Source organism: Plecotus auritus, assembly GCF_963455305.1.
Source record: "Plecotus auritus genome assembly, chromosome: 8".
In the NCBI taxonomy this organism is placed as follows: domain Eukaryota; kingdom Metazoa; phylum Chordata; class Mammalia; order Chiroptera; family Vespertilionidae; genus Plecotus; species Plecotus auritus.
In genome coordinates this window covers 156,394,820-156,420,806 of record NC_137782.1, presented here as the reverse complement: position 1 = coordinate 156,420,806, position 25,987 = coordinate 156,394,820, and the positions used below count along the sequence as shown (strand labels likewise).

The 25,987-nt window shown below is 46.6% G+C and overlaps 1 protein-coding gene across 6 annotated transcripts; it reads right to left on the bottom strand.

Annotated features, from left to right (window-relative positions):
• Positions 1-510: 510 nt before the first annotated feature.
• CDC42EP3 (CDC42 effector protein 3) lies at positions 511-25,987 on the bottom strand. 6 transcript variants are annotated; one of them, XM_080686748.1, is made up of 4 exons: positions 25,232-25,987; positions 24,487-24,679; positions 3,152-3,255; positions 511-2,532 (listed from the first exon to the last, which is right to left on the bottom strand). In XM_080686748.1, exon 4 carries the CDS (start codon positions 2,294-2,296, stop codon positions 1,526-1,528), a length of 771 nt encoding a protein of 256 aa, XP_080542874.1. In that variant the 5' UTR covers positions 2,297-2,532; positions 3,152-3,255; positions 24,487-24,679; positions 25,232-25,987; the 3' UTR covers positions 511-1,525. The 6 variants fall into 6 exon arrangements, with proteins under 6 accessions (XP_080542874.1, XP_080542873.1, XP_080542871.1 ...); XM_080686747.1 differs by having other exon boundaries at positions 25,112-25,300; XM_080686745.1 differs by lacking the exon at positions 3,152-3,255 and having other exon boundaries at positions 25,232-25,595.

The window sequence follows — 25,987 nt, the reverse complement described above, 5'->3', positions numbered from 1 at the left end:
TTCTTTCAGGGCTAGAAATGCAAGTTATTGTGTGCAAGGGTTGGTCTTTGAAGGGGAAAGGGCGGTTAACAAAGGGCCCCGGAATTAGTGTGTGCATTTCCTGTTCTTACTTCCTTAAGTGACACCCTCAGGGCATCACTGGCTGCTTGGGGGGCAAGTGCTCTCTGCTGCTCTCTTTTTAGCCTCCTTAATCTTGTCTAAATGGCACTTGCCCCATGGAAACACCTGTCCTGTAGAGACAGGCTTGGGGTTGTAAGGTTTGCTGTAGAGTGTGTTAAAGTGAGGGAGAAGAACCAACCAAATGAGTTTTGAGAGGTTGGCATCAGTAGGGGCCCCGTTTGGGGGATCTGAAACCTTTGGGAAATAATTGAAATTACAGAGTGAATGGAAATCACCTCTTACCTTATTTTAAAGACTCATGTACACTTTAGCAATTTTTCTAGCTCTGGACTATATAATAAGAAAATATTATTACTCTTTTGTTTATTACTATAAGCATGCAAGGTCATTTTAACATTTACTCTTTATTGCGTTGTATGAAGTACCTATGTAATGCAGGTATGTACTGTACTAAAATACCCATATTTCCAAAGAACATTACGTGGTGTAGCCCACAGTCTCTGCAGAAGCGCCATGAGTAACCTGTGCCTTTACACTTGACAATCCATGGTTGGCTGCTATGAAAACTTTAACAGGGGAAGAAAAGAGAAAATAAAGCTAAGGTACTTAGCTTTTCCAAACATACACATATGCAGCTTACAATGGAACCACAATGGAAACAAGTCAAATGACAACATTTGATGTAGTATCTATAAAATGCAGACTCTGCAATAAAAAAGCCAAAGGCACATAAAAATATATTTCAACTTTAAAAATAACTTAGTTACAGTAATACTTTGCTTGTCCTACCAACATGTAGCTGACAGTCAAAATTCTGCAATATTGACATAATATATAGGTGTATATGTAAGAGCTATAAGAAAATCCCACAAACCCATGAAGTTGTTCAAATGTGAAAACAGAACAGTTTTAACACTGAAGAATCTGCTACAGTGAGCCCAAACAACAGAATATAGGAAGGAGTCTAGAAAGAAAGGCTTAGGTGTTAAATAAAATTTTGACTTCTTCTCGCTCAGAAAATGCAGAGTGCTATAAAGTTCCTCCCTGTGACTGTGCAGCTCTTGGTGGCTGGTGCCATCCTGGCCAAACCAGATTCCTATGTGTCTGCAAACAAAACCTGTGAGCTGAACATCAGCCATGCCTGCCGAAACGGGTTCTCACTGACTCACTTCCTCTTTTTGCCAGGACAGGTCTTTTTTTTTTTTTTCTTTCCTTCTTCCTTTTTTTTTTTTTTTTTTTTTTTAATGTTTTTGCAAACAGGGCATAACAAGTAAAAAAATACTCTGTAGGAACATTATCTTAGAAAACCCATCACATAACTGCAAATATAGCCAGTGAAGCTCTTCTCCTCGACTGTGGTTTGTTGTTGTGGTTTGATTGTTGTTGAATCGCTGGAGGTGTCCTGCTACTTATTTTTATCCATGACATTCAGCACCTCATCCAAAAACGAGGGCCCGAGATCAAGCTGCAGGGAGAGGAGGGAGCCCGTGAGATCCGAGAGGGATTCCTCTGACTTAGTCTTTTCCTTGACAAGCTGGCTCGGGGCCGGATGGTCAAACATGTCCTCGGCCGGCCAGTCGGGGTACTGTTCGGAGAGGCTGGAGGAGTGGCTGTCCCTGCCCTGGCTGGACTGCGAGACGGACGCGGACCCGCTGGAGCCCCACGAGACATCCCCCTGGTGGACCATCCCGTTCTCCAACAGACGGCTTTTCTCGGGGGCCTTTTCCTCCACCACAGGCTCACAGTGAAGCCTGGGCAGCTTGGCCGGCCCAAAGGACTCCTGTTTGGAATGAAATGTCACCGGGGACAGCAAGGGCAACATGAGTGCTTGGGACCCTCCGATGGTGGGGAGGGAGATGGCGTTTTTGAGCACAGGGGAGGGCGTTTCTGTGAACATGGAGTCGGAGGTGCTGTTGGCCCGGAAGAACTCGCTGTGCCCAGGGAACGGGTTCAGGGGGGCTTTCTCCTGGTTTCCAGGTAAAAGCTCGTAGTTCCCTTGGAGAAAGGAGATATCTCCAAAGACGTCGTGCTGGCCCTCCTTGCCGATGTGAATGGTGTGGCGAAAGTCTCCGAGGGGAGGGCTGATCATATCAGGAGACAGAATGTCCCTCAGTTTAAATTTCTTTCCTTTCTTGTTATTGGCAGCCTTCAGGTAAATGGGGGTCTTGGCTGGCATTTTGGAATTTGAGAATGTCTCTTCTGCAAAAGGGGAAAAGGGCCACTTTCTTCACAGGGGTTCTGTGTGCCCGACAACCCTTTTTGGTAGGAAACTGTCACACCATTTTCCTCCAGTGGCTTCGGAAGGGGCCGTGAGAGGGGACGGAGGTCGAAGACACCTTCCTGGAGTTACAGCCAAGTGGGGCTCTCTGGAGAGCCGGTCACAACCTCCAAGCCCTTCCACAACATGGAAACCTGGAAAAGAAAGCAGCGCAGGTTACAGGAAGCTGGCCCTTCAGGCTCACCCGCGCCTGCCTTTTCACCAGAGCCTGCGAATAAGGGCAGGACAGTTCCCATCTGAAGCCGTTTTGTTGTTTCCCTCCATGAAATAGGATAAAAACTTAAAACTTAACAAGGGTCCACTAACCTTAGATCTTACTTCAGGGGGGAAAAAAAAGAAGAGAAAGAGAGATATTAAAAAAAAAACCCAAACCTGTGACATCAGCACTTTTGAAACATGGCCATGGGCAGAATTCTTTGGACATGCCTCAGATTTTAGTCCTTTCATGACCAGAGTGAGTTCAGCTCCTTACATACAGCTGGATTTATTTTAAAATACATTTTCTCTTTTGCTTTGGCACTCACACTAGCAAGACTAGATTCTGTTGTTGAGTTTTGTGGGTTAATACAATGAATGGATAAAATAAATAGCCCTACAAGAAAGGGGCTGGAAATATCATTTACTAAGTGACTGTGACTATTATATGCTAGTGTCCAACCAAATCTTAATGACATGACTTCTTCCAGGTGAGAAAACTCTAAGATTCAAAGTAAAAAAAGACAACAATTAAAAAAAAGCAAAACAAAAAAGCACCTTTTCTCCATAACAGACAGCCAACCAATGGAAGAGCAGGAGCCGGAATAAAGTGGAAAAAGAACGTGGCTGGCCGGGGTGTCGGGACTTGGAGGCTTTCTGAGCTGGGAGAAAAGAACAAACCTGCTTCCTTTCAAAGAAAAGCATGTGATCCTACAGAATAGGTTGGGCCTTCACTTGAAAATACTTTGGAAACATTTACTGATAAGCGTGTATCCTCTCCCTGAGGCAGGCAGAATTCCAAGGTAATCTCGTGATCTGCCTCCCGGTGTTAAGGGCTTTGTGGGCGGAAGGTGTTAAGGGCTTTGTGGGCGGAAGCCGTGACTTGCTTCTCACCAACAGGATATTGCAAAGGTAATGGATGTCACACCTCAATTAGGTTACATTATAAAAGAGTCCACCTCTGCAGACTGGAGGTGGGGACCCCCCTTTAGTGGTTTGAACCTTGCTGAGAGAGGGCCTCTGGAGGTGAATTTTGCCAACAACCTGAGGGAACCAGAAAGTGGATCTTTCCCCAGTCGAGCCTTGAGCCTCGGATGAGTCTACAGCTCTGACACCTGGTTCACAGCCTCAGCCCTGCCCACATTCCTGACCCGAAGAAATTGAGTCATTAAATGGGTAGTCATTACATGGGTATCCTTGTAAGCCACTAAGGATTGGTGGCAATTAAAAGGAACACAGCCTCCCTGCCCAGGGCTACATGGGATTAGAGGTGATGAGCTACAAGAAGGCTTGGGGGCCCTCATTTTACAGATCATCACCCTTGAAAATCGTCACCCTTGAAAAACACCCTCCAACTCTTCAGTCTCATCAGCTCCCAAGGAAAAGCTCCAGCCCCGCCCACTGTGGGAATCCCCACCTCTCCTTGGCCACAGAGCAAGTAAACAAATAAATATTGGGAAGAGTGGGCTAGTGGGCCAGGTGGTGGCTTGAACAGAGCCACACCTGCTTTGTAGCAGCTGGAGGCTGGCTTACATCTACCCCATATTTTTCTTTTCAGCAAGAGTTTTAAATTCACTTGCCTGTGGCAGGTGGTGAGAACTGTGCTCCAGCCCCCACTGGCAAGGTGACAACTGGCTCCATTGGGAAGCCACTTGCAGCCAGGCCGGAGGCGGCAGAGAATGATGGGCAGGAGAGACCCATCGCCACCCGGCTGAGGGCGTGGGGAGGAGCCGCGGCAGCATGACCGGCTTTGCACCCACACTGGGCTCACCTGGAAGCTGCCCAGCAGAACCCCGCAGGCACTGGCTCAACCGCCCTGAGGTGCTATTTTGTGGCCCTGGGGGTCTGCTTTCTCACTTCAGGTTAGAAATGCCTGGAGGCTGTCATTCAACGAGATGCTCAAGCAAGAATATGGGGAACCCAATCATAGGAAGACCTTCTCTGTCTTAACTCTCAACTGGGTCTTGCAGCAGTTACAAGTTTAAACACTGGGTCTTCCTGCTTTGACCTCAGAAGTTCCTTCCCCTGTAAGTGCACCACAGCCTAGGGCCTTGCCCCCCAGGGGCCTGGCGCTGCCCTCCTGCCCACTGGGCCCAGTGCCAGGACTGCCTGCAGGAGCAGCTGGGGCGCCTCCTGCAGAAGGTGGGAACAGCCCTGAGGGATAGCTGCCCACTGGAGTGGTGACTGCCCACACTCAGCTAGGAGGACAGCTTCCATGGAAAGATACAGTGTGTCCACTACCCCTCAAGGGCATGCCAGGGCTGCTGTGCTCAGCTGGTGGTGCCAGGGCTTTGCAAAGCCAGAAACGGAGACAGGCCATGTCACATTATTTAGGAAAATACTAGTAAGAGGCCAGAAAGTAGCAGCAGCCAGAGTGCAATTCTCTGTCTCTCGCGCACTCACTCACATTCACCCCTTCCTTGGACAGCTGGGGAGGGTGAGGAGGAGTGGTGAGGAGGGGGAGAGAAAGCGCTTGCTGCACTTGGAAGGCTCCAGGAATGCCCGCTCCACGGTCCCTGCCTGGGCACGGGCACGGGCACTGCAGGCCCCGCAGCCGAGGCTGGCTCAGCCTGGGAGAAGCTGGGTTTTAGGCCATTGGCATGGACCCAAAGATGGCAGGGAAGTGACAAAATATAGAGAAAAAAGAAAAGGGCTGGCGAGTAGGCTCGATAAGCTGCTGGCAGTGAGATGCTGGAGAGTGGGAGAGGAAAGAAGATACCTTAAAAGGCATTTTTCTTTCTTCTGAAAATATTTACACTGTATTTACTGCATAACAGGAACATAGGCTTCTAGACTTCAGTAATTTGTATTGAACTTCTGCTCTGTGCCAGTGCTAAGAGCTCCCAAATAAATTGGATGTTTTTGGATATTTTTTTTTAAAGGAATTGGGGCAAAATGTCAGTTTTATAAGTTTAGGGGAGTTGATGTTTTCAATGCGATATGAGGAAGATATCTGAGAGCTCAGACACTACTGGGGTCTATCTTATCCGTTATCTTTCTCCTCCAGCTCAGGGCCAACCACGCTTGCCCCTCCACTTAGAATTCTGGGCTCCCTCGCTATCACAGCCAGGGGACATCCACGCCCTGCTTCCTTCCCAGGCTGATTTCTCTTTCAGGATCTCCCCTGCCATCGCTAATGCAGAAACCCAATGGGCAGTTTCCTCACAGGTAACTAAGCGGCTGGTCCTGGAGAGGGTATGTGTGTGTCTCCTGGAAATCACCAACCCCGAATACAACAGCGAGTGTTTATGTACCGGGCACTGCTCCAACCTTTGCCATGTGCTAGTACCAGCTCACTCACAGGAACCCAGGAGGCCGCTACTGTTAATATGCCCATTTTACAGCTGAGGCACTGAGGCACATACTTAGTGCACGGCAACCAGGCACTAAGCCAAGTAGCCAGGCTCTAGAATTTGAGGTCTTGACACTTAAGTTAGCACACTCCGTAGGAATTCAGTCAGCTCCCAAATTATGAAGGGGAGGCATTGCAAAGCCTGATTAAGAAACAAGTGTGTGATAAGGCATTGGGGCTGGTAAGGGCAGGGAACAGGCCTTGCAGACACTGATAGCATAAGCTGAAACAGGTCTACCCTCACTGGAAGTCAGTTTAGCAATATCTATCAAAACTGCAAATCTCATGCCTTTGGCCCTGGAATTCCACTTACAGACATTTCTGGAGATTTATCCAACTTACATATATGTGTACAAGGTTACCAATCCAGCACCATTTGTTACAGCCTGGAGTTGGAAAGAACCTAACTGTCACAGATTATAAATTAAAGTGAATCCATACAGAAGAACATAACACGGGTCTAAAACATGATGAAGCAGCTCTTTATATGCTGATATGGAAAGGGCTTCAAAGATACATATCTTCAAAGGAAAAAGTGGTAGGTGTAAAGTGTGTTGATACATTTGTATTGGCTTGTATGTCTGGAAGCACACACAAGTAATGTGACTGCCCACAGGGACAGGAAGTAGCTGGAAAAGGATAAAAGTGAGAAACATCGACTGACTGCCTCCTGGGATCAAATCCGAAACCCAGGTATGTGCCCTGACCGGGAATCAAACCAGCAATCTTTCAGTGCACAGGGCGAGGCTCAACCAACTGGGCCACTCCAGCCAGGCAATACTGCATTTTTGAGTGAATTGTAAAGTAGGTATTTTATTAATGGTTTTATTGATTTTCTTAAGAGAGAGGGGAAGGAAAAGGGCTAGAGAGATAGAAACATGGATGAGAAACACCGATCGGCTGCCTCCTGTACACCCTTTACTGGGGATCAAGCCCACAATCCGGGCATGTGCCGACTGGAAATTGACCAGTGACCTCTTGGTTCATGAGTTGATGCCCAGCCACTGAGCCACACTGGCCAAGAAGTAGCCCTGGGTTGCTTAGGGCTCAGATTGCATTTTCTTGCAGAGCCAATTTTATACACACGACCTGAGAAATCTACTGACACAAGGACACTAAGGACACCGGAGGGATGGCCACTGCAGGGTGTCCCTGTGGAGGAAAGCACAGGCAGCGGAGGCTCTGGGCCTACGGGACACAGCTTTTGTTCGGGAGGTGACCAGTGACACAGCTGGCAACCTTTTATGGTGGGATGGTCCTAATGCCACAATACAAAATCGGGTCCTTCCTTGCCAATTTCAAAAACTGGCAGGCGACCAATGTGGTCGTAGAGTGAGGGATGTAGCAGAGTGGGACTGCCCGAGTCAGGGGGACACTCCAAATCTTTGCTCTTTGCCCCAAGGAAGCAGGATGCTCTTGTTATGGGGTGGTGGGGGGAGAAGAGGCAAGGAAGAGCTAAGTTCGCAGGGCTCACAGGCCAGCAGTGAACTGTTAGAGCAGAACTAACAGTTCTGCTGAGCGAGCCCTCGTGGGTGTCTCCCAGGCCCAACGAAAAGAATGTCTAGCCTTGGTGTTTCAGTTAGGCCTCTACCCACCCCATCGCTAACTACCAGGTCCCGAACCATCCGAGGGTGTAGCCTGCCCACTCGGACCTCTCCTGTTCTCCATCTTTCCTTTCATACCGTTAGTCCTCTACTCCCACTACCTTCCTCAAATTAAAAGAAAAGAGGAAGGGAGGAGGGAAGGAGAGAGAGAAATCAAGAAACCTTCCAATGTGTAAGCCCTTTCTCAAAAACCCTTCCCATTGACCTCGAAATCTGAACTCTCCACAATCAATCGATAATCCCTTTCCCTCAGTTCTTGGATCACTGTTGCTCCTCTTTCCCCCTCTTAGGTGACACTCAAGATAATATTCACCTGCAGGCCTTTGAAAACGAAGGCCCGAGTTCCTGGCACTGGAGAGAACAGATCCGCCACCAGAAGGGTTCAACTCCCCAGTCAGTTGCTTGTCACCTCCTATCAAGGCCAGAGAGAATGTCTGGCAGATGTGCAGGCATGGAAGTCCAGCGGCAAATGCACAGACTCCCACTTACAGGAACTTGTGAGAAATCCAAGGCACAAAAGGCCTGGAGAGGAAGTGAAAGCCACAGGTTTGATAAGAAAGACAAGTGCCCAGTGGTCATTCCTGCAGTAGGCTAGCCAACTCTAGTTTCTTACCGGTGACAGATTTAAGCCTAAGTGACAGTGTTCATCAGAGGAATCACCACAGCAATACTAATTCAATGAAGGAAAAACGGAAGTGGCCCCTTGCTTCATTTCCTTGTCATCCTTTTGGTAAACAGAGTGTCGCTGAAAAGACCAAAACAAGGCAGTGGCCAGGAGGAGGGAAAAAACAAGGGGATGTGACAAAGTGACCCACCAAAAAAATCAGTTCCTCAATTACTTAGAGTTGACTGTTTTGGCAATTCACAGGGCTCTGAAAAGGAACAAAGAGGTTGGAGTTTTCTTTAAAATTCCATTTATTTTAAGAAAGGAATGTTTGGTTTGTCTGCTATTTGTTTTTAGATCAATTCTTAGTGGAAAGAGAGGATGAAAAATTCCTTGCCTCCTACAAAATAGGTTGCAATGTTAATTTAAAACACACATGTATAAAAACAGGGGCAGGTGGAGGGAGGGGGTAGGACCATCCCGAGGGAGCTGCAGCCCTTTGCCTTCTACTTGCGGGAAGTGAGCCTACACCGGACGTCCCTTTTCTTGCTTAGTTGTCACATCCTTCAAGGACATCCTAGCTCCTGCTCCCTTTTCCCTGTCTCAGCGTTGTACAATGTGCCCTTCTTCCTGGCACCCAGACACAGCATCATCTGGGCCCCCAGCAAAAATACTAAATGATTCCTCCAACAGTCCCAGGAAAGGATAAGGAGGTGGCAGGAACCCTCCACCACCTCCCTACCCCCAAGCATCCTTGGCGTATTTCTTTCTCTCTGCTGCCAACAAGAAGACAATTCCTCCGTGATACGTCCGGGAAAACTGCCTTTGACCCCGGGCTCCCCACTTTAGAAGGGACAAAGGCCACCTGGATTGCGTTCCTACATGCTCTGAGGGGTCCAGCAGAAGACAAATAAACTAAGTTGTGACACATGAGAAGCAGCTGAAGGAGTGTAGCAGCTCAAGAAACCCCAAATATGGAGGGGCCACGATGCTTCAGGGATCTGAAGGGTTCATTTCTCTGTCATGGAAAAGGCCTCAGGGTTACTAAGGAGAAGCTACAGGGAAACAGATCTTGGCTCCTCCCCCTTGCCGTGGGGAGGGGACCTGAGTAAGGACGAGGGTTTCACAGCGGGCAGCAGCCCAGACTCTGGGCCCACCCAATGGTGCCCTAGGATGGTATTTATATACCTGTTCATTCCGAGTCTCCTGTAAGGGAACACTGTCACTGCTTATTTCCTATGTCACATTCGCCTATAAAAACACTCACATACTTTCCCTGGAGGACTTTCCATTTGAAGATAGCTGTGTTTTTACTAATATAAGGATGACCAGCCACCCTTTGGTATCAGAAACAGTAAAATATTACTTCAACCAGGACACTCACGCCAACCCTTTTGCAACCCTCTTCTCTCAGTCACACAAACAATTTTAAAATCCAAGGGAGGAAAAATCAGAGTATTAGAAATTCAACATTGAACTTCAGTGAAAATCTAAGGCAGAAATAAATGTAACGGGAGAAGACCCAGTGAACCAACACCATCCTGAAGATGCTTTTCATAGTTTCAGTCTGTCACTCCCCCCATGAGAAGATAAGAAGATGCTTTTTCTATTTTTAGATTCTCATCCTCTCCTCATATCATCTAAACTGAAGACAGAGCTATATGCCCTGAAACTGTAAAACTGCATTAGCCCAGGTCCCAGCTGCCTAAACGTCATGCAAATGAACTTGCAGACGGACGGGCCAGGCTGTATTTTATAGACCCACTCAGAAAGTCTATGACATGTCTCACCTTCAATTATTTATAAATGGACTTCTCACTTATGATTCAGCTACAGCTTGTATTTACTTTTCTTTTACAACCCTGATTAAATAGAAACCCACAAATACCATATGAGAGACTCACTGCTAGTTTGTGTACGCTCTTTACATTTATAGGACCTGACTGTACTACTTGAAAGACTTCTTAGACGCAAAATTGGAAGACAGAACATCCACCTCACAAAATACCAAGTCTATACTTTTGAAGAGAGGCCATCAGACCCTTTCTCCTCATTAAAATGAGTGACTGGGGAAGGACTCGATATGGACATTGATCCCTGGCAGTTGCCTGGCTCACTAATCATGACTCGTTTTACACGGGACTCAGTCCAAAGGACCAAGGCAGGCACTCAGTTTGGTGGATATGAATCAAATAAGGCTACGACTGGAAACTGCTCCCAGCTTCCACAATCAATGGATCCCACTTGATTTGTGAAGCACCAAGGACTCTATCAATACAGGAAGAGAACCTGAAGTTTTGAGCAATATTCAGCCAGGATATTCCTTCTAAACTCTGCTCAAAAGAAAGTATCTTGTGAAGTTGCTTAGTTGCTCACAAAAAAACCCTTAATATTTAAGTCAGCAATTATTCTCTAAAAACTCCTGTCCAGTGGCAGTAGTATCAAATGATCCATAACAACAGGTTTGACAGGTGTCCAGAAATTCAGGCTATAGTCTCTTGGCCCATACCACCATAGAAAGCAAAGTTCTCTGTCCTTAGCCTTTATAGCGTATCCTCAAGTTTAGGCTCCTTGAACATTCTGACTTCCTAGTGGGGTGAAGGGACTTACCTGGGACCTCCATGCTATTCTCCCATCCTGCTTAGGGCCCTTGACCATCATCCATGTTCAGTCTATGGGCTGAAACATGGCTTCTCCGCATCAAACCAGCACTGAGTATATTCGGAAACACGGTGGCCAATCCACTCTCAGCCCACCTCCATGGCAGGCTCTCCTGTGTCATTTGTACATAAATATTTGTCCAATGGTTGAAAGAATATCCCCTCAGACTAGGCTGAGAACGCTTCTGTGAGCATGAACTGGGTCTTATCCATTTTTTTTTTTTTTTTTTTTTTGGCCTCCCACAACACATGGCACACAGTGAACTTCAAGTTAAGGAGTGCTTGAATCCATAACCCCTGGTAGTCCTTCCATCATGAGAGGAGCTGGTTTGCCCCCGGGTGCCAACTCCCAGTCCAAGTCCACAGAAAGTAGCAAATTTGAAATGCCTAGTTCTCTGAGGAATTTACATTGTGAAGAGTAATGGCTAACCTCTGAGTAGTTGCTGTGGGCCAGGCAGCAAGTCTTAGAAGACACTCCTAAGGAACCAGTCGTAGATTAAGTCTTAGGTCAATCGGCCCAAACGTGGAGGAGCTAGGATTTCAGCCATGACTGACTGGCCTCCAGTCTGTGCTCTTAATTGCCACTGCCTGGATAGCGTGAGGACTGCCGTGGAGCTGGATGAGAATAGAATGGCCCATTCCAGACTATGTGTCTAGAAGTCTGACAGCACCAAGAGGAAATAACACACTATAATCTCAACAGTAATGAGAGGCAGAGGTGGTAAACTGGCCTTGTCAGAAACCAAGAATGAGTAAAATGGTCCCAAACACCAGCTCCTCCAACTCTAACTCACAAAATCTTTTCAATATTTGTACTCTTGTCAAAAAGAATCTCAAAAGGAATTTGACTTTACGAAAAGAAAAGCCAAAAGATTTAAAAATTTGAAGCAACGAAAGCCCCTGAGTCTTAAGGAGAAGAACAAACATCCTGCTCTTAGAAAAGAGCGTTAGTGCTGTTAATTCTTTTCCCAGAGGAAGCTCGGGCACCGGGCTGTGTACAACACAGGACTTTCACAGGGGACAATAGCTCCCTTTCCTTGCTATTGACACTTCACTTCCCTCCTACCTTTCTGAAACTCAGAACCCTGTGTTCCTTACATGGACTATACTTCCACCTTTTTACCATTGACCACTGTTCATAACATCCTCCAAGACTGCTTCAGTCACTTCCTTCCTCAAGGAATTCTCTAGCTCACCTCATGCAACCCAGGCTCCATACTGCCTGCTTGCAGGTTTTCTTAGGGCTCCTGTAGAGCTTACACTGGACTATATTCTGTTATTTCCCTATTCTCCTTTTTTGTGTGATTGTATGTCTGATATCCCCAGGTAGGTGGTGAGCACAGTGAGAATAAGTGGGCAAAGGAGCTAAATGTAAGACCTGTTGATAAAAATCACTTCCAGAGCCTCCTCTTGGAACACAAGAGAACCTCAAATGTTATTGAATAAGCCTGGTTAGTTTTCCCTTTTGTCCATCCCTTATAACAAAGGTCTGAAAATTACACAGTGGGTTGGCCTCATTTCCTTCCACTTTATCTTCCACTCTGTATCAGAGTGGGCCATCTAGATTGCTCTAGTATATCTTATCAATGGCAGACCCACCCTTAGGCTGGGAAATAAGATAACTGATGAGGTCCACTTTAGTAATCTGGGTCCCGTCCACTCCTGTGGCTCTATCTCCTTCCAATTCCCCCAATGCCTCTCAAACTTGTTTACACCTCGAACCTACCAACTATCACACTATACTGCAATCACTTTTTTTTTGGAAAATTTTAAAAATAATTTTTTTTAAATTTAATAAATCTTTATTGTTCAGATTATTACAATTGTTCCTCTTTTTCCCCCTATAGCTCCCCTCCACCTGGTTCCCACCCCACCCTCTGCCCTTACCTCCCCCCCTCACTGTCCTCATCCATAGGTGTACGATTTTTGTCCAGTCTCTTCCCGCACCCCCCACACCCTCTTCCCCCTGAGAATTGTCAGTCCACTCCCTTTCTATGCCCCTGATTCTATTATATTCACCAGTTTATTCTGTTCATCAAATTTTTAATTCACTTGATTTTTAGATTCACTTGTTGATAGATATGTATTTGTTGTTCATAATTTTTATCTTTACCTTTTTCTTCTTCTTCCTCTTCTTAAAGAATACCTTTCAGCATTTCATATAATACTGGTTTGGTGGTGATGAACTCCTTTAGCTTTTTCTTATCTGTGAACCTCTTTATCTGACCTTCAATTCTGAATGATAGCTTTGCTGGGTAGAGTAATCTTGGTTGTAGGTTCTTGCTATTCATCATTTTGAATATTTCTTGCCACTCCCATCTGGCCTACATAGTTTCTGTTGAGAAATCAACTGACAGATGGGAGTGGCAAGAAATATTCAAAGTGATGAATAGCAAGAACCTACAACCAAGATTACTCTACCCAGCAAAGCTATCATTTTTCTCTTGCTGCTTTTAATATTCTTTGTCTTTTGCTCTTGGCATTTTAATTATGATGTGTCTTGGTGTGGTCCTCTTTGGATTCCTTTTGTTTGGTGTTCTCTGTGCTTCCTGGACTTGTAAGACTATTTCTTTCACCAGGTGGGGGAAGTTTTTGGTCATTATTTCTTCAAATAGGTTTTTAGTATCTTGCTCTCTTTCTTCTTCTGGCACTCCCATAATTCAGATGTTGGTATGCTTGAAGTTGTCCCAGAGGCTCCTTACACTATCTTCAAATTTTTGGATTCTTTTTTCTTTTTGCTTTTCCAGTTGAGTGTTTTTTGCTTCTTTGTATTTCAAATCTTTGACTTGATTCTTGCGCTCCTCTAGTCTGTTGTTAGGTCTCTGTATAATATTTTTTATTTCAGTCAGTGTATGTTTAATTTCTAGTTGGTCCTTTTTCATATCCTCGATGGTCTCACTAAGTTTATCGGCCTTTTCTAGGAAATTCTTGAAAAACCTTATAACAGTGGTTTTGAACTCTATATCCAGTCATTTGCTTTCCTCCATTTCTTTCGTTTGTGATCTGTTTCTTTGTCTCCACATTTTTGCTGCTTCCCTGAGTTGGTAGAGTAGCTTTGTGTGCTAGGTGTCCTATATGGCCCAGTGGCTCAGCCTCCCCAGTTACCTGAGGTGGACACTCTTGGTGCACCCCTTTGTGGACTGTGTGTACAGCCTTGTTGTAGTTAAGTCTTGATTGTTGTTGGTATCACTGGGAGGAATTGACCTCCAGGCCAATTGGCTGTGAGGATCAGCTGTGTCTACACCAGGAGAACTTCTGTGCGGGAGACACCCTTATGGGACAAGACTTGCAAAATTGCAAAAGCCTCTGTGCTCAGCTTGGATGGGGCGGAGTCTCAGGGCGGAGCAGACAGCTTTGGCTTCCCGTCAGCCCTGCCCTATGAGGCCCCTGGGTCTCAGTGTCCCTCGGTAATCACTGTAAGCACCTCTGAGAGAAAGCCGCCCTCGAGTTTCGCCCGCTGCCAGACAGTCCAGTTTCTCCCCAAATGAGTCTGGGTTCCCAGTAACTCGCCCGGAACTGGAGTTCAGCGCAGTCGGGAGCTTCTGTCTCCCTCCCGCTTTAGAAAACCAGCCGTGCACTCAGACGCCTGTGCACTCAGCAGTCAGTCCTCTCTGTGTGCGCGTGCCTTCGGACCTCTGCCTCCACAGCTCCCCTGAGTCTCAGTATGCTTTCTCTTTTCCTGACAGTCCAGTTTCTCCCCAAATGAGTTTGGGTTCCCAGTAACTCACCCGGAACTGAAGTTCAGCGCAGTCAGGAGCTTCCGTCTCCCTCCCACTTTAGAAAGCCAGCTGCCCGTCCTCTCCACGGGCTTGTGCGTCTCCGTACCTCAGCCTTTTGCAGCTCCTCTGATTCTCAATGTGCTTTCCTCTTTCCTTCTAGTTGTAGAATTTCCACTCAGCTAGCTTTCCTGTGGTTCTGGATGGTGTCCGTTTTGTCTTTTAGATGTAGTTTTGATATTGTTGTACAAGGCAGCAGTTTAGGTGTTTATGTATGCTACCATCTTGGTTTTTCCCTGAAATCACTTCTTGTCTCCCGGAGTAGACTGCCTTCCTCAGGGGAGAGACATGATATTTAATTCACAGTTGGTACTGAATAAATGTTTGCTGAATGAATGAACAAGTGAGAAAGTTTGAATGTGATTGCCTTAACTTCCTTCCTCTTCAACCCTGCCTGCCCTCTTGGGAATGCAAGAGGGAATCTTTCTATGACTCCTACAAGAAAAAATGAACTCAATACAGTCATTTAACAAGGAATTGTAGCCTCTTTTCTTGTGACAAAGGCTTTCTCTAATTTTTCCATCTATAAGACATTTTAACCTTTCTCTATCCATGCAGGGTTAAGAATTTAACAGTCTATCAATGCAAGCCACAGTAGTCCTACAGGCTCTTACAGGTCTTTCATATTAAGGCAAATAATATTTGATTTGAAAGAAAAATAACTTCTATCCATGACTGCAATATGTAAACAGAGTCTCAGCGAGACAGGCAAGCCTTAAGAAAAAATTCACAACACATTCCCCTGAACGCAGACTCACTAGTTATATGAAAGTCACTCTTAAAGAATGAGGCCCTGGAGAAACAATAAGCTTGCTCTCTTGACCTTTCCTTTCAAAAGGAAATGAGTTAAGGGGAGAACTTGCATTATTTGGCACAAGATGTACAAGGGAAACTCAAGAAACTCTAATGAACATTCTATGGAAAAGGGTTGTTTTGAATCAATGTCTGACTAGCATAGATCAGGTACTTAAAGAAAAACACCTATCAAATGAATGACTGCCTGGGCAAACAAAACTGTCCATAGAACTCTCACTGCTGTTGTAGGCCTTAGGGAGGAGAGGCCTGGGCCCAAACTTGGACCAGTCTGGTAGGATCCTTGTAGAACTCCAGACACATAGGGGTTCCAGTACCTCCTGTGCAAATGGAGATAATTACCCCAAACCTGCCTATCTCACAGGTGACTATAAAAGCTGAGAGTGAAAATCTTCATACCAATAAAGCACTGATGCAAACACAAAGCATTATCTTTATCCCAAATGAAAAAAACAGAACATCTACTGAAATACAGTATGAAGAAGGGGTAACAGTACAATGCTTGTAGATGGGGCTAAAATGGTGTGTGTCTGCCCTGTGAACAATCTCCACAATAAGAAGGGATTCCTACCCTCCAGCTTGATCAGAGGATAATTCCTTCTGTCAACAGAACTCAGGGCTAACTTCTATACACATACATGCAACCTTTCTCTCCAGGTGCAATTCTTCCAGCCTTGAGAACAAATGGGATTCCTTTGAGTTGGGAAAATTACAATCAACCATTATTGGTCAGATAAAGAAAATTTTAAGGGCATATGGTTAAGGTTCATGGGGAGGCCAGGTAGGGCTAGATATGAAAAACAAGTCTAAAGCAACTCAGTTAATGGGGAGAGGCCCATTGCAGGAAGCTTTCCCACACTGAATCTGAGATTGCTATGGGGATTCCATAGGCAAGGGAATGAGGGAGAAAAGCAGGCAAGCACCCCTGCACTGGGAGAGGAGTTAGGGCAATAAATATCCTCTATTTCATGTTCCTAATTTAAGGTAGTATCCCCTGGGATGTCCAAGTAACCTACACATACACACAGAGAGGTGATGAAAATCATAGACTTGTGCTTAAGATTTATTTTAACTGAATATTACAAAGTGTTTTAGGACAGTGGTTACACACACTGTGTTCCCTGGGACCCTAAGGGGTCAACATAGGCACCTCTGGAACACTGGTGAAGAACAGGAAGACCTAGAGAAGTAATGCCAACCTCCCTATCTGCCCCCTCCCTCCTCTTTAACCAAAGAAATTCTGCTATTATGTTAGTATATTGGAATTAAATTTTTCTTTCTTTTCCTTGGCTAAAAAAATAATAATTTGAAAAGGAACTGGGCCAAGAAGGAAATCTCATGCGTGCTCACGCTCGCGCGCGCGCGCTCTCTCTCTCTCTCTCTCTCTCTCTCTCTCTCTCTCTCTGTCACTCAAAGTCTTAGGGCCTCAGTTTTATCAAGTCAGAATGAGAGAGTGGGGCTGAGGTAAGGACCTGTCCATCATGAAATGTTAGGGTTCTATGACTGTACATGTTTTCAGAAACATCAGCTTCTAGGGAATTTTAAGAAAAAAAATATAATACTTTTAAATTAAGACTATCCTTAGACTCAAAATACCTTTGCCAGTTTTTTTTCATCATCTTGCTCATCCTTCCTGGTATTAAATTAAGGGCACAGGGCAATGCCAGTGACTCTCTGGGAGCCTCAGTTTCCTCATCTGCAGAATGAGTAACAGTGTCATCTTAGGAGCAGACACCACACATAAAGTCCTGTTGGGCACTGAGCTTACAATCAAGAGAAGGGGCAATTATTGTTAATTACTCTAAAAAACTAGAGCTGCATAAGAAACAAGACAGGCTGAAAGTTCATAGTGGGTATTTCTTCCAACCTTATTTCTTTCAGACCTTGGGATCTGAACATGTGAACTGATTGTTATAAATATAGTGTGAATATCCCCCAAGATGTTCTGGTTCCAAGCATGATTTCCCATTCTGAGAAAAACGGGAATTAGAATGAAGTCACTATTTAATTCCACATGCCCCTCCTCCCCACCCCCCCCCCCCCACCCCCCGAGATATCAGGCCACGGAACTCCACCTAGCTGGCCCCTCAGGTAAAGCCCATAACTTAAGGGCTTCTTCAAGAGGAAGACAGAACAAAATCCACCATAAACTTACACTAAACTTAAATAAGGCCCAAAATCAACATTATTGTGGAAAACATTTCACTCGTCATCTGAGAGCAAGAAAAGTTTCCAGTTTGGTACTAAGACATGCCCACCATGGGACATGTGGCTTAAGCTGATTCACTTAATAAGAAGCAGGCTTTGGAGAAAAGCCTTCCATGTGCCTTCATCTGGCCCCTGGCTAGTCACTCACCTTCAACATCTACTGAGGGCCTGCTAAGGGCCAGACAGTATTCTAGGAACTGAGGCTACAGCTATGATGCACTTACAGAGCTCACATCCAGTGTAGACTAATGATCAAAATGCACACCAATACATGGCTCATACAGTCATGGCTGAGGATTCTAGGCAAGCACTAGGAAACACAACAACCCTTATTCTCCTCAGCAACTGGGCTGCCCAGACTGTGCTCCTAGTGGACACGTGGTGCCAAGCTGCCACAATCAGACCTGGGCACGAGAAAGCTGCTGTGGTAGTTGCAACTGTCCAGCATAGGCTTTGAGGAAGTTCTGGTGGTGGCCTGGTTTTCAGAAAAACCTTGGATGATCGTAAGGAATGTCAAACCACTGGAGGGGCCTCCCTTTGAACTTCAATGTTCTGTAGCCCGGGAAGGAATCATTTTACTATGACAGGACTTAAATAAGCTAGGTAAGTGATAACAATTTCTGGCTTGACAACACTACGATGTTGCCACAGGCAGAATCAGATAATATGGCTAGGATTAGATTGTCCGCTTTTTCATTAGGTCCTACTGGAAAACAGATGAATGCCCAAGTTAACTAGGTTTAGTCCCTATTCTCAAAGAGCCAATAGTTTAACTAGGCAGCTCCAAGTGTCAATAAACCATAATTTAAATGCAGTTTTAATAGGAGAAGGTATAAGACACTATAGAAATGCCTTGGATACAAGGAAACAGTAATGGAATTAAAGCAATTTAGAGCCAGGAGAAAATCCATCCCTTTCTCTGCATCCTCAATCCCCCTTCTCCCCCACCCCCCGCCCTGCCCCACTTCTTCACCAAGGAGGGATTTGCCTGGTGACATAGTTGGCAGGTTAAGGCCTCAGAGCCTCATCTCCTGCTGTGTTAAAAATCACTGTTATATGTCTGAACTGACCCTTGGCAGAAAAAGTTATAAAAAATAAATAAATAAAAAGGAAAAGAAAGCAAATACGTTCCAAAATGGCAAACCCACATTTCACCAAAAATGCCTTTGCTTGTTTAAAAAATGTGTGTAGCCTAAGTGATTATAATGGATTTGAACAGAACAGGTCTTTTTCAGCTAAACACACAGTGATCTATCATTGTCCTGATGTGTCTACAAATAGGACCTTCAAGTTGTCACCAGAACATGACAGATTCCCCAATGTGTAAGCTGACTAAATAGAGGCCTGACTTTGACGTTCCTTGCCTTCCATGCTGGCTCAGGCTGCTCTGCGCTGGTCTGTATTTTCAACCCAGGGTTTTACCTTATTATTAATAAAGTTGCTATGCTAATAGGTGCCACTAATCCTGGCTCACCGGATTCTAAAGCAAAAGATTATCTGAAATCATCTAGAGTCACATGCCTCATCTTAGGAATGAGACAGTGACCCTGAGAGGTCAGTTACAGGGTCAGAGCTAAGGCCAGTCCCTCTGTGACCATCTCCATTTAATTCTGCATTGATTGTATCAAATAGCAAGTGACGGAGTGTTTGCTGGCATCTTCTAGTGTGTTCTTGTGGCTCTATTCCTGCACACCTGGTGGTTCTCTAAAATGTCCTTGGTTCCTTCTGCTCTGTAGGGCAGACTGCAGTGTGTGACTATTGCCTCTGGCTCGGGGGTTCCCAGAGGGTTTCTTGTCAGACTAGTCCTGCCAGCTGCTCTGTGGGCAAAAGGGCTTGGACACCATCTCCCTGTGAGTCACTGTACACGGTGACATACTAAATGCTTGGCAAAGCCCTGCACAAAGGGGCCTTAATCAGACTGGCTTCCCAAAGAATCCGTTTCTGATGTTTCAGGGCACACGTTGGGCGGTGCTGTATTAGCTAATTGCAGGTGTGTTGTCTAACAAACAATCAAAGGCTAGAAGGCCAATGATGACTTTTTCAAAGATGCAAGTAAAACCAAATCACTGAATATCTGGGTGTTTTTAAATGTGCAATTTCAGGATTCTGCTGTTAATTCATGACTTAGGAAAGCAATAAGGATCAAGCATATATTAATTTAAAACTTACCAACTTTCAAATTCATCAGTTTGCTTGACTACTCAGAAATCATGCTTTGTATTATAAAATTGTATGGCTCAATTTAAAAACTGCTTTTGCACCAGAGGTACTGTCCATCATCATGAGACTGGTACAACTTGGCAATGAATAAGTATATCAAGGTCAGGAAGGCTTTTTCTTTTTTAAGTAAAGAAACATACAATTCCTGCTGAATTATTTGGCTACTAATTTTATTCTGGTTTGTGGGGTGTTATTTCGTTTTGTAGCCTTTATTTTAAAGGATGAAGGCAGAAGGTGGGTGTCTCAATGGAGGGTGGACAGCACTAAAGTTATATAGCCCTAAGTTTTGAGGCGCCTGGGTTATTTCAAGCCATCCTTTTCAGAACCCCAACTTCAGTCCGAACACAGTCTCCTGAGCAGCTCCCCACAGCTAATCGCAAATCCACAGAATCAAAGGCAGTGGAGGCCGGGCAGGTCCCCTGCGGGTTATCCAGGGCATCCCTCTGGATTTCAAAGGCCTCCCTCTATCTCTCACACCAGAAGCTTATCTGGCAGGGACTGGGGCATGTGCAGAACTGTAATGAGGCCTGACTTCTGCCAAGGACAGAGCTTCCTGCCCCGCTTACTTGGGGCTTCTGCCTCTTGCTTTAGCTCTTTTGAGGCAACATCATTATGAAGCATATATAACATGTCACCGAATGCAAGGGACCGAAGGGCCATGCACTGTGGATGTGGTCACTAGGCTCAAGAAGGTAGCCATCCCGACTGCTGACTGAGCCCTGCCACCCAGACTTTCTAGAACTTAGAAGCAAGGATACAGTCTGTAATAAGCTCCACATCATCCCTGGCCCCTGAAACTCACTGTTCTTGGCTGTGGCAGGGCTTTCTTATGTGTTCCAGAGTCCTACGTGTTTACCTAGTAACCCTCCTGATACAAATTAAACTGGGTTAACTCTAGCAGTTTGATGCTGGATCCTCTGCAGAAGGCTGCTGCCACATCCAATGGGACTGGACCAGCTCCAGTAATAAAATATTCTAATGGCACTCACTACGGTTGACAATTACTGTTACCTTCCTTTGGACCTCGTATTGCAAGATACACAGTACTACGAAATAGTTCTCTGCCAGAGGCTAAAAACCCTACCATGAGTCAGATGTAACAGCTTCCCTGCCCCTCCGTGAGCTTTGGTATTTTGCACAAGCGCAAACAGACCTGAATTCAAACCTGAATCCGCTACTTAAGTTAGCTGGGTGACCTTGGCCAAGTTACACGACCTTTCTGAGCCTGTGCTGTCATCTGGAAAATAAGAACAATACTATCTATCTCAAAGAGTAGTGATGAATATTAAGGATAGAACCAGTATTAAGCACCAAGGAAAACAACAAAAGCATCAATGAAAGCATCAAGCATTTATTGTGCCTACTCTGGGCCAGGTACTATTCTGAGTGCATTATATTTGAACTCACTCAATCCTCAGAGTAATACTATTATCTCCATTTCATAACTGCTGAACTGAGGTGCACAGGCTAAGTGACTTGCCCGAAGTCACACAAATAGTAAGCACCTGCGCTAGGACACGAGCCCAGGCAGCCTGGGCTCAGAGGTTTCTTAACCTCAGGATGTTTTTCCCTCTCCTTACCCCAAGGAAGTGCTGACTTTCATGCAGGATTAGCCACTCATCTATGCACCTATTGAGTTGTTAAATTGCATTCAAGTTGGGGCAAAAGTAGGTTTACAGTTTGGGGTATGTGAAATAGTTTCTTCTTGTTATTATTAACTTATCTCCCATATGAACAACTGTAAACCTACTTCTGCCCCACCCTGTATTTGTGTTTAGGTATGTTCCTTACTGTGTATTCTGGGGCAAGTTATAGAACAGGTCTGCCCTCAGTTCCCACATCTCTAAAATGTTCTTTCTACGTAGAACTGTCAGAAATAAATGAGTTCATCAAAATAAAGGGATGAGAAGAATGCTTGGCACTTAGGACAAGCTCCATATAGGAAGGACCTTTAACGTCCAAAGTCAAGAATCCTTGGGCATCAATGCTTGGTAAAGAAGATTTTGTGGCTGGCTGAATCCAGTAGTAGTTTCAAATGACCCTATTTGTTCTCTGGCAAACATAATGCATTTAAAAATAGATTTAAGTTCTGATTCAACCAATGAATAAACAGGTCCACAGGATTCCGGTTGGAAAGAAATTAGGCCAGGCCTAAGTGAAATTAGACCGAAAGCAAGAATTTTAGTAATTAAAATAGTCAGAACAGTCTGGACATCTGCTGGAGGTTTTCCGGGTTATGAACTGTATTCCACCTACTGGATAAATGTTATGGCTCCTAGCCAAGGAGCTCAAAAAAAATTTTTTTTGGCCTGGTAAAAATCTTTGGGTGACATGGGTTAAAACCATTTTATTCCCAATACTGTTGAATACCACAGATTTTAGAAGTGAAAAGGGAAGCTTTTGTGAACATGCTGGATATAAAACACAACATTAAAGGAAACACTATAGAGCAGATAGAACACACTAGCTCATGTGAGCACTTCTGCAACAAATGTTATTTACAGCTTTGTATTCACTCATCTTCCATTTAAATTTACACTATAATGCAAAAAAAAGGTGCAATACTCACTATTCTAGCTGTCTTTACATGTTCCGTTGGGATACAAAACAGAACTGCACTGCTCAGATTTTGAGAGAAGGGGGAGCTACTTATTTCTCATCTGTAGCTGCTGCCACAGCCACAGCACCATGTTCCAATCATGGGTTTCATAATATAAATCTCTTGCAGGCGATATCCACTGGAAAGCTGAAACTGCCATGGATCCCAAAATGCTTCTGAAGTTCTGATGGGTGAGCCCAGAGGCTGGTACTGGGTGTTGCATTCAATGAATGGGGCCTATTGGAAAACCTACCTTCTTTGGGAGACTTCATGAAGAACTTTCAACCCTTCCTTGACTATATAGTCTTTACCACTGATTTCACATGTGACAATGCCAAACATTGCACAACTGCCCCAACTTATATCTGAGTGTTTAAATCTATTCTGGCCCGGCCCGCATGGCTCAGCGGTGGAGCACTGAACCTATGAACCAGGTGGTCACAGTTCGATTCCCGGTCAGGGCACATGCCAGGGTTGCAGGCTCGATCCCCAGTAAATGTGCAGGGGGGCAGCCCAACAATGATTCTCTCTCATCATTGATGTTTCTACCTCTCTTTTTCCCTCTCCTTTCCTCTCTAAAATAAAACATAAATAAAAATAAATCTATTCTGAAAAGGATTTGTCACACAATACTTGGGTAGCTTACTCTTCCTGCTAGTAAGGGCTCAAAGAGAAGACCTCTGGAACTGTCCAGAAAAGAAGTTGTGTCTTCTAGTTGTCAGAAGAAAGAACATTAGAGGAGTCTTTTAAATCACTGTAGGGATACCCAGGGGCATCATCAGCATGATGTTAAGGGAAGTGCCCCAACCTGGCTTTGCTATTCAAATAGGGACAATCTGCTGCTCACCTAATTTCTGTCCTCCTTTAAAGGCAACACCGCCAAGAAACGCTTTGCTATTGTGAGGCCCAAGAGTTGGGGGTGGGAGCAAATCTTAGTCTCCTTAACATATTCATCAGTTCCCTCCCCCACCCAGCACCGCCTTCCAAGAATGCCTCAGCACACACCAGGAGCCACTTTCCCGAATAAACCAGGACTGGAACAATTCCTATTGCAATACTGTCCTGACATTCCTACTCCCACCCTCATTTTAATTCACTCACTTTTTTTTTTTTTTTAACAAAATGTAATTACTTGACTGTCAGCCTGGGTTGCACTCTGGGGCTTTTACTCCTTTCAACACAGCTGCGCTGCCGGCTTTGATGCTGCTGTCCGCGCAGCTTGTCCCAGCCGCAGCCTGGCTCTCAGTAGTGTAACATTCAAGTGCATATTTATTTTTAAACTGACCTCTCCTAGACTGTGCAGTATTAAAGCAGGTCCTGCCAAAAAATATGCTACTTTCTATTTATAAGATGAAACACATGCCTTCCAAAGTCTAGGGGAGAGGAATGGAGTATAATAATTCATAACAAAAAAACGGACTGACCAGATCCATTCGTCCTCACATATCTGATACTTGTCTGCGTCAAGACACTTAGCTTCAAGAGGAAAAACATCTTGAAAAAGCTTCAGCTGTTCAAAAACCACGGACCAAAAAAACCCCAAACCAAATGCCAAACCTACAGGTTGGGGCTCTGCTCACAATGCCTGCCCCTCGCCCCACCCGCCCGCCACCGTAAAAGTGAGGGAAGGGCTCCCGGGGGGTACTGCCACCGCAGATCTGCAAGGCGCACCCGTGTGCGGCCCTGGTGCCAGTCCTCGATGGGAGGCGAGCGGTAGCCATGTGCGGCTTGCTCTCAGATGGAAAAACGCAATACGCGCCCAGAGTGGCTTTCAATAGCTCGAAGGGTGCAGTAAACGTGCAGCCCCACCCTGAAAAGTGGTGGGCACGGACGGTGGATGTCTGCGTCCGGGTACTGGCGCCCCTCTCTCAGCATACTTTATGTCCCCTTTTGTCCTTTGGACGCCAGCTGGAAGGTAATGCCCTGGTATCCTCGTGCCCTAGGGGGTTTCCAAGCCTAGTACCCCGTGCACGCCAGAAGCGGCCGCGGCCGCCGGTCGGACAGACGCATGGACAAACAGAGAGGATGGAGCCGTGGGCACGCAGCAAGCAACTCACCAGCAGCCCCCGAGGATTGCAGCCACTGTCCGAGACCAGACGCCTCGCACTGACGCCTCCGAAGGCGCACGCAGTCCCTGCCGGCTACGCGCAGATCCAGCGGGTGGCCTGGCGCGGGGCCTCCTCACTGCATTATCCGCTCCCCGACTGCGAGAAGGCGCCCGAGGCCACTGGTCTCCAGGATCGCCCGCTGCTGCCACACCAGAGAGTGAAGGTGCGAGAGAGACTGAGCGCGCGGCAGCCGGACTCAGGGACTGAGCCTGCGAAGGGCGGGGCGGGGCGGGGCCGCTGCTCGGGGGGCGGGGCGGAGGGCGCGGGCGGCCGAGCTGACCCACCCCGATGTGGTACCTGCTCAGCGCCTTGGGGCGGGTGGACGGGCGAGGGGTCACCGGCGGCAGTGCCTGCGAGCCCACGGAGGACAATGGGCACCCATTTTTACCTCCCCATCGCTACCTCTAGGGAGGTGGCTTCCCTCGGAGTAGGTGCGTTCAGGTCCCTCCGCACAAAGAGAGGTCGCGGGACGCCCGGCTCGAAAAGGGACCCCGGGGTGCTAGCGCCTAGGTACCCAAGGACAAAGGGACTCCGCCGGCAACCCAGACACCTGCGCTAACCCTCCTGCGCCCACCTCTCCTCGTCCCAACGAGCCGACCTAGCCCAGCGACGCTCCGGCACGGCGGGCGGGTGACTAGCACAGAAGGAGCGCCCCCCGACCGCACCGCCCCAGCCCGGCCGCGGGTCCCCGCACCACTAGGATTCCGCGCTCGGAGGAGGGTCGCGTGCTGTCAGTTTCCAGCTCGCTCCCCTTGGAGCTGTCGCCAAAACCCGGAGAGTGGATTGCGTACACTGGAGACGCCGAAGCTGCAGGCTGAGGAAGCGGGCACACGAGCAGCCTACACTGCAGGTTTTTCCAGTCCACAAGGAGGTGTTTTTTCCTCCCGCGGGTCCTAAGAGACTTGCCTAAAGCTGGGGCGAGCGGGTGGCGGTTGCTCGCGACGCACGACCAGGCGCAAGTGGCGCAGCTGCCGGCTGGGAGCGTGAAATTTCGCCCTTCGCGACACCTGCGCCCGCCGGTCACTCCGGCGACCGCCGCTGCCGCCCCGCCCCTCCTCTCCGCCCGGAAGCCAAGCCGGGACCTGGTTAATTAATTTTCTTAATCCGCCTTGGTCTCTTCCTCCTCGAGTCGTCGGCCTGGGGATCGTGTAGGCGACAGGAAAGGGCGGTGTTTTCCGGCGGCGAGGTCCCAGCCTCACCGTGGGCCTGGGCCGGGGACTGGAACCTGGGAGAGGAGGGCGCTCCGGGCCAGGGACTCCGCGGTTGGCTGGAAATCCTGGCACAAAGCAGAGACCCTCCAGGGACCTTGACTTTCCAGAGCGGTATCAGCTGTGGGTCATCACCGCAACGCCCTCGGGTCTGTCTGAAACCTTAGGATGCCAGTGAAGCCAATGTTGTAAACCACCGCTGACGTTAGGTGAAGTGAAAAGGAAACGGACACAACTGCTCT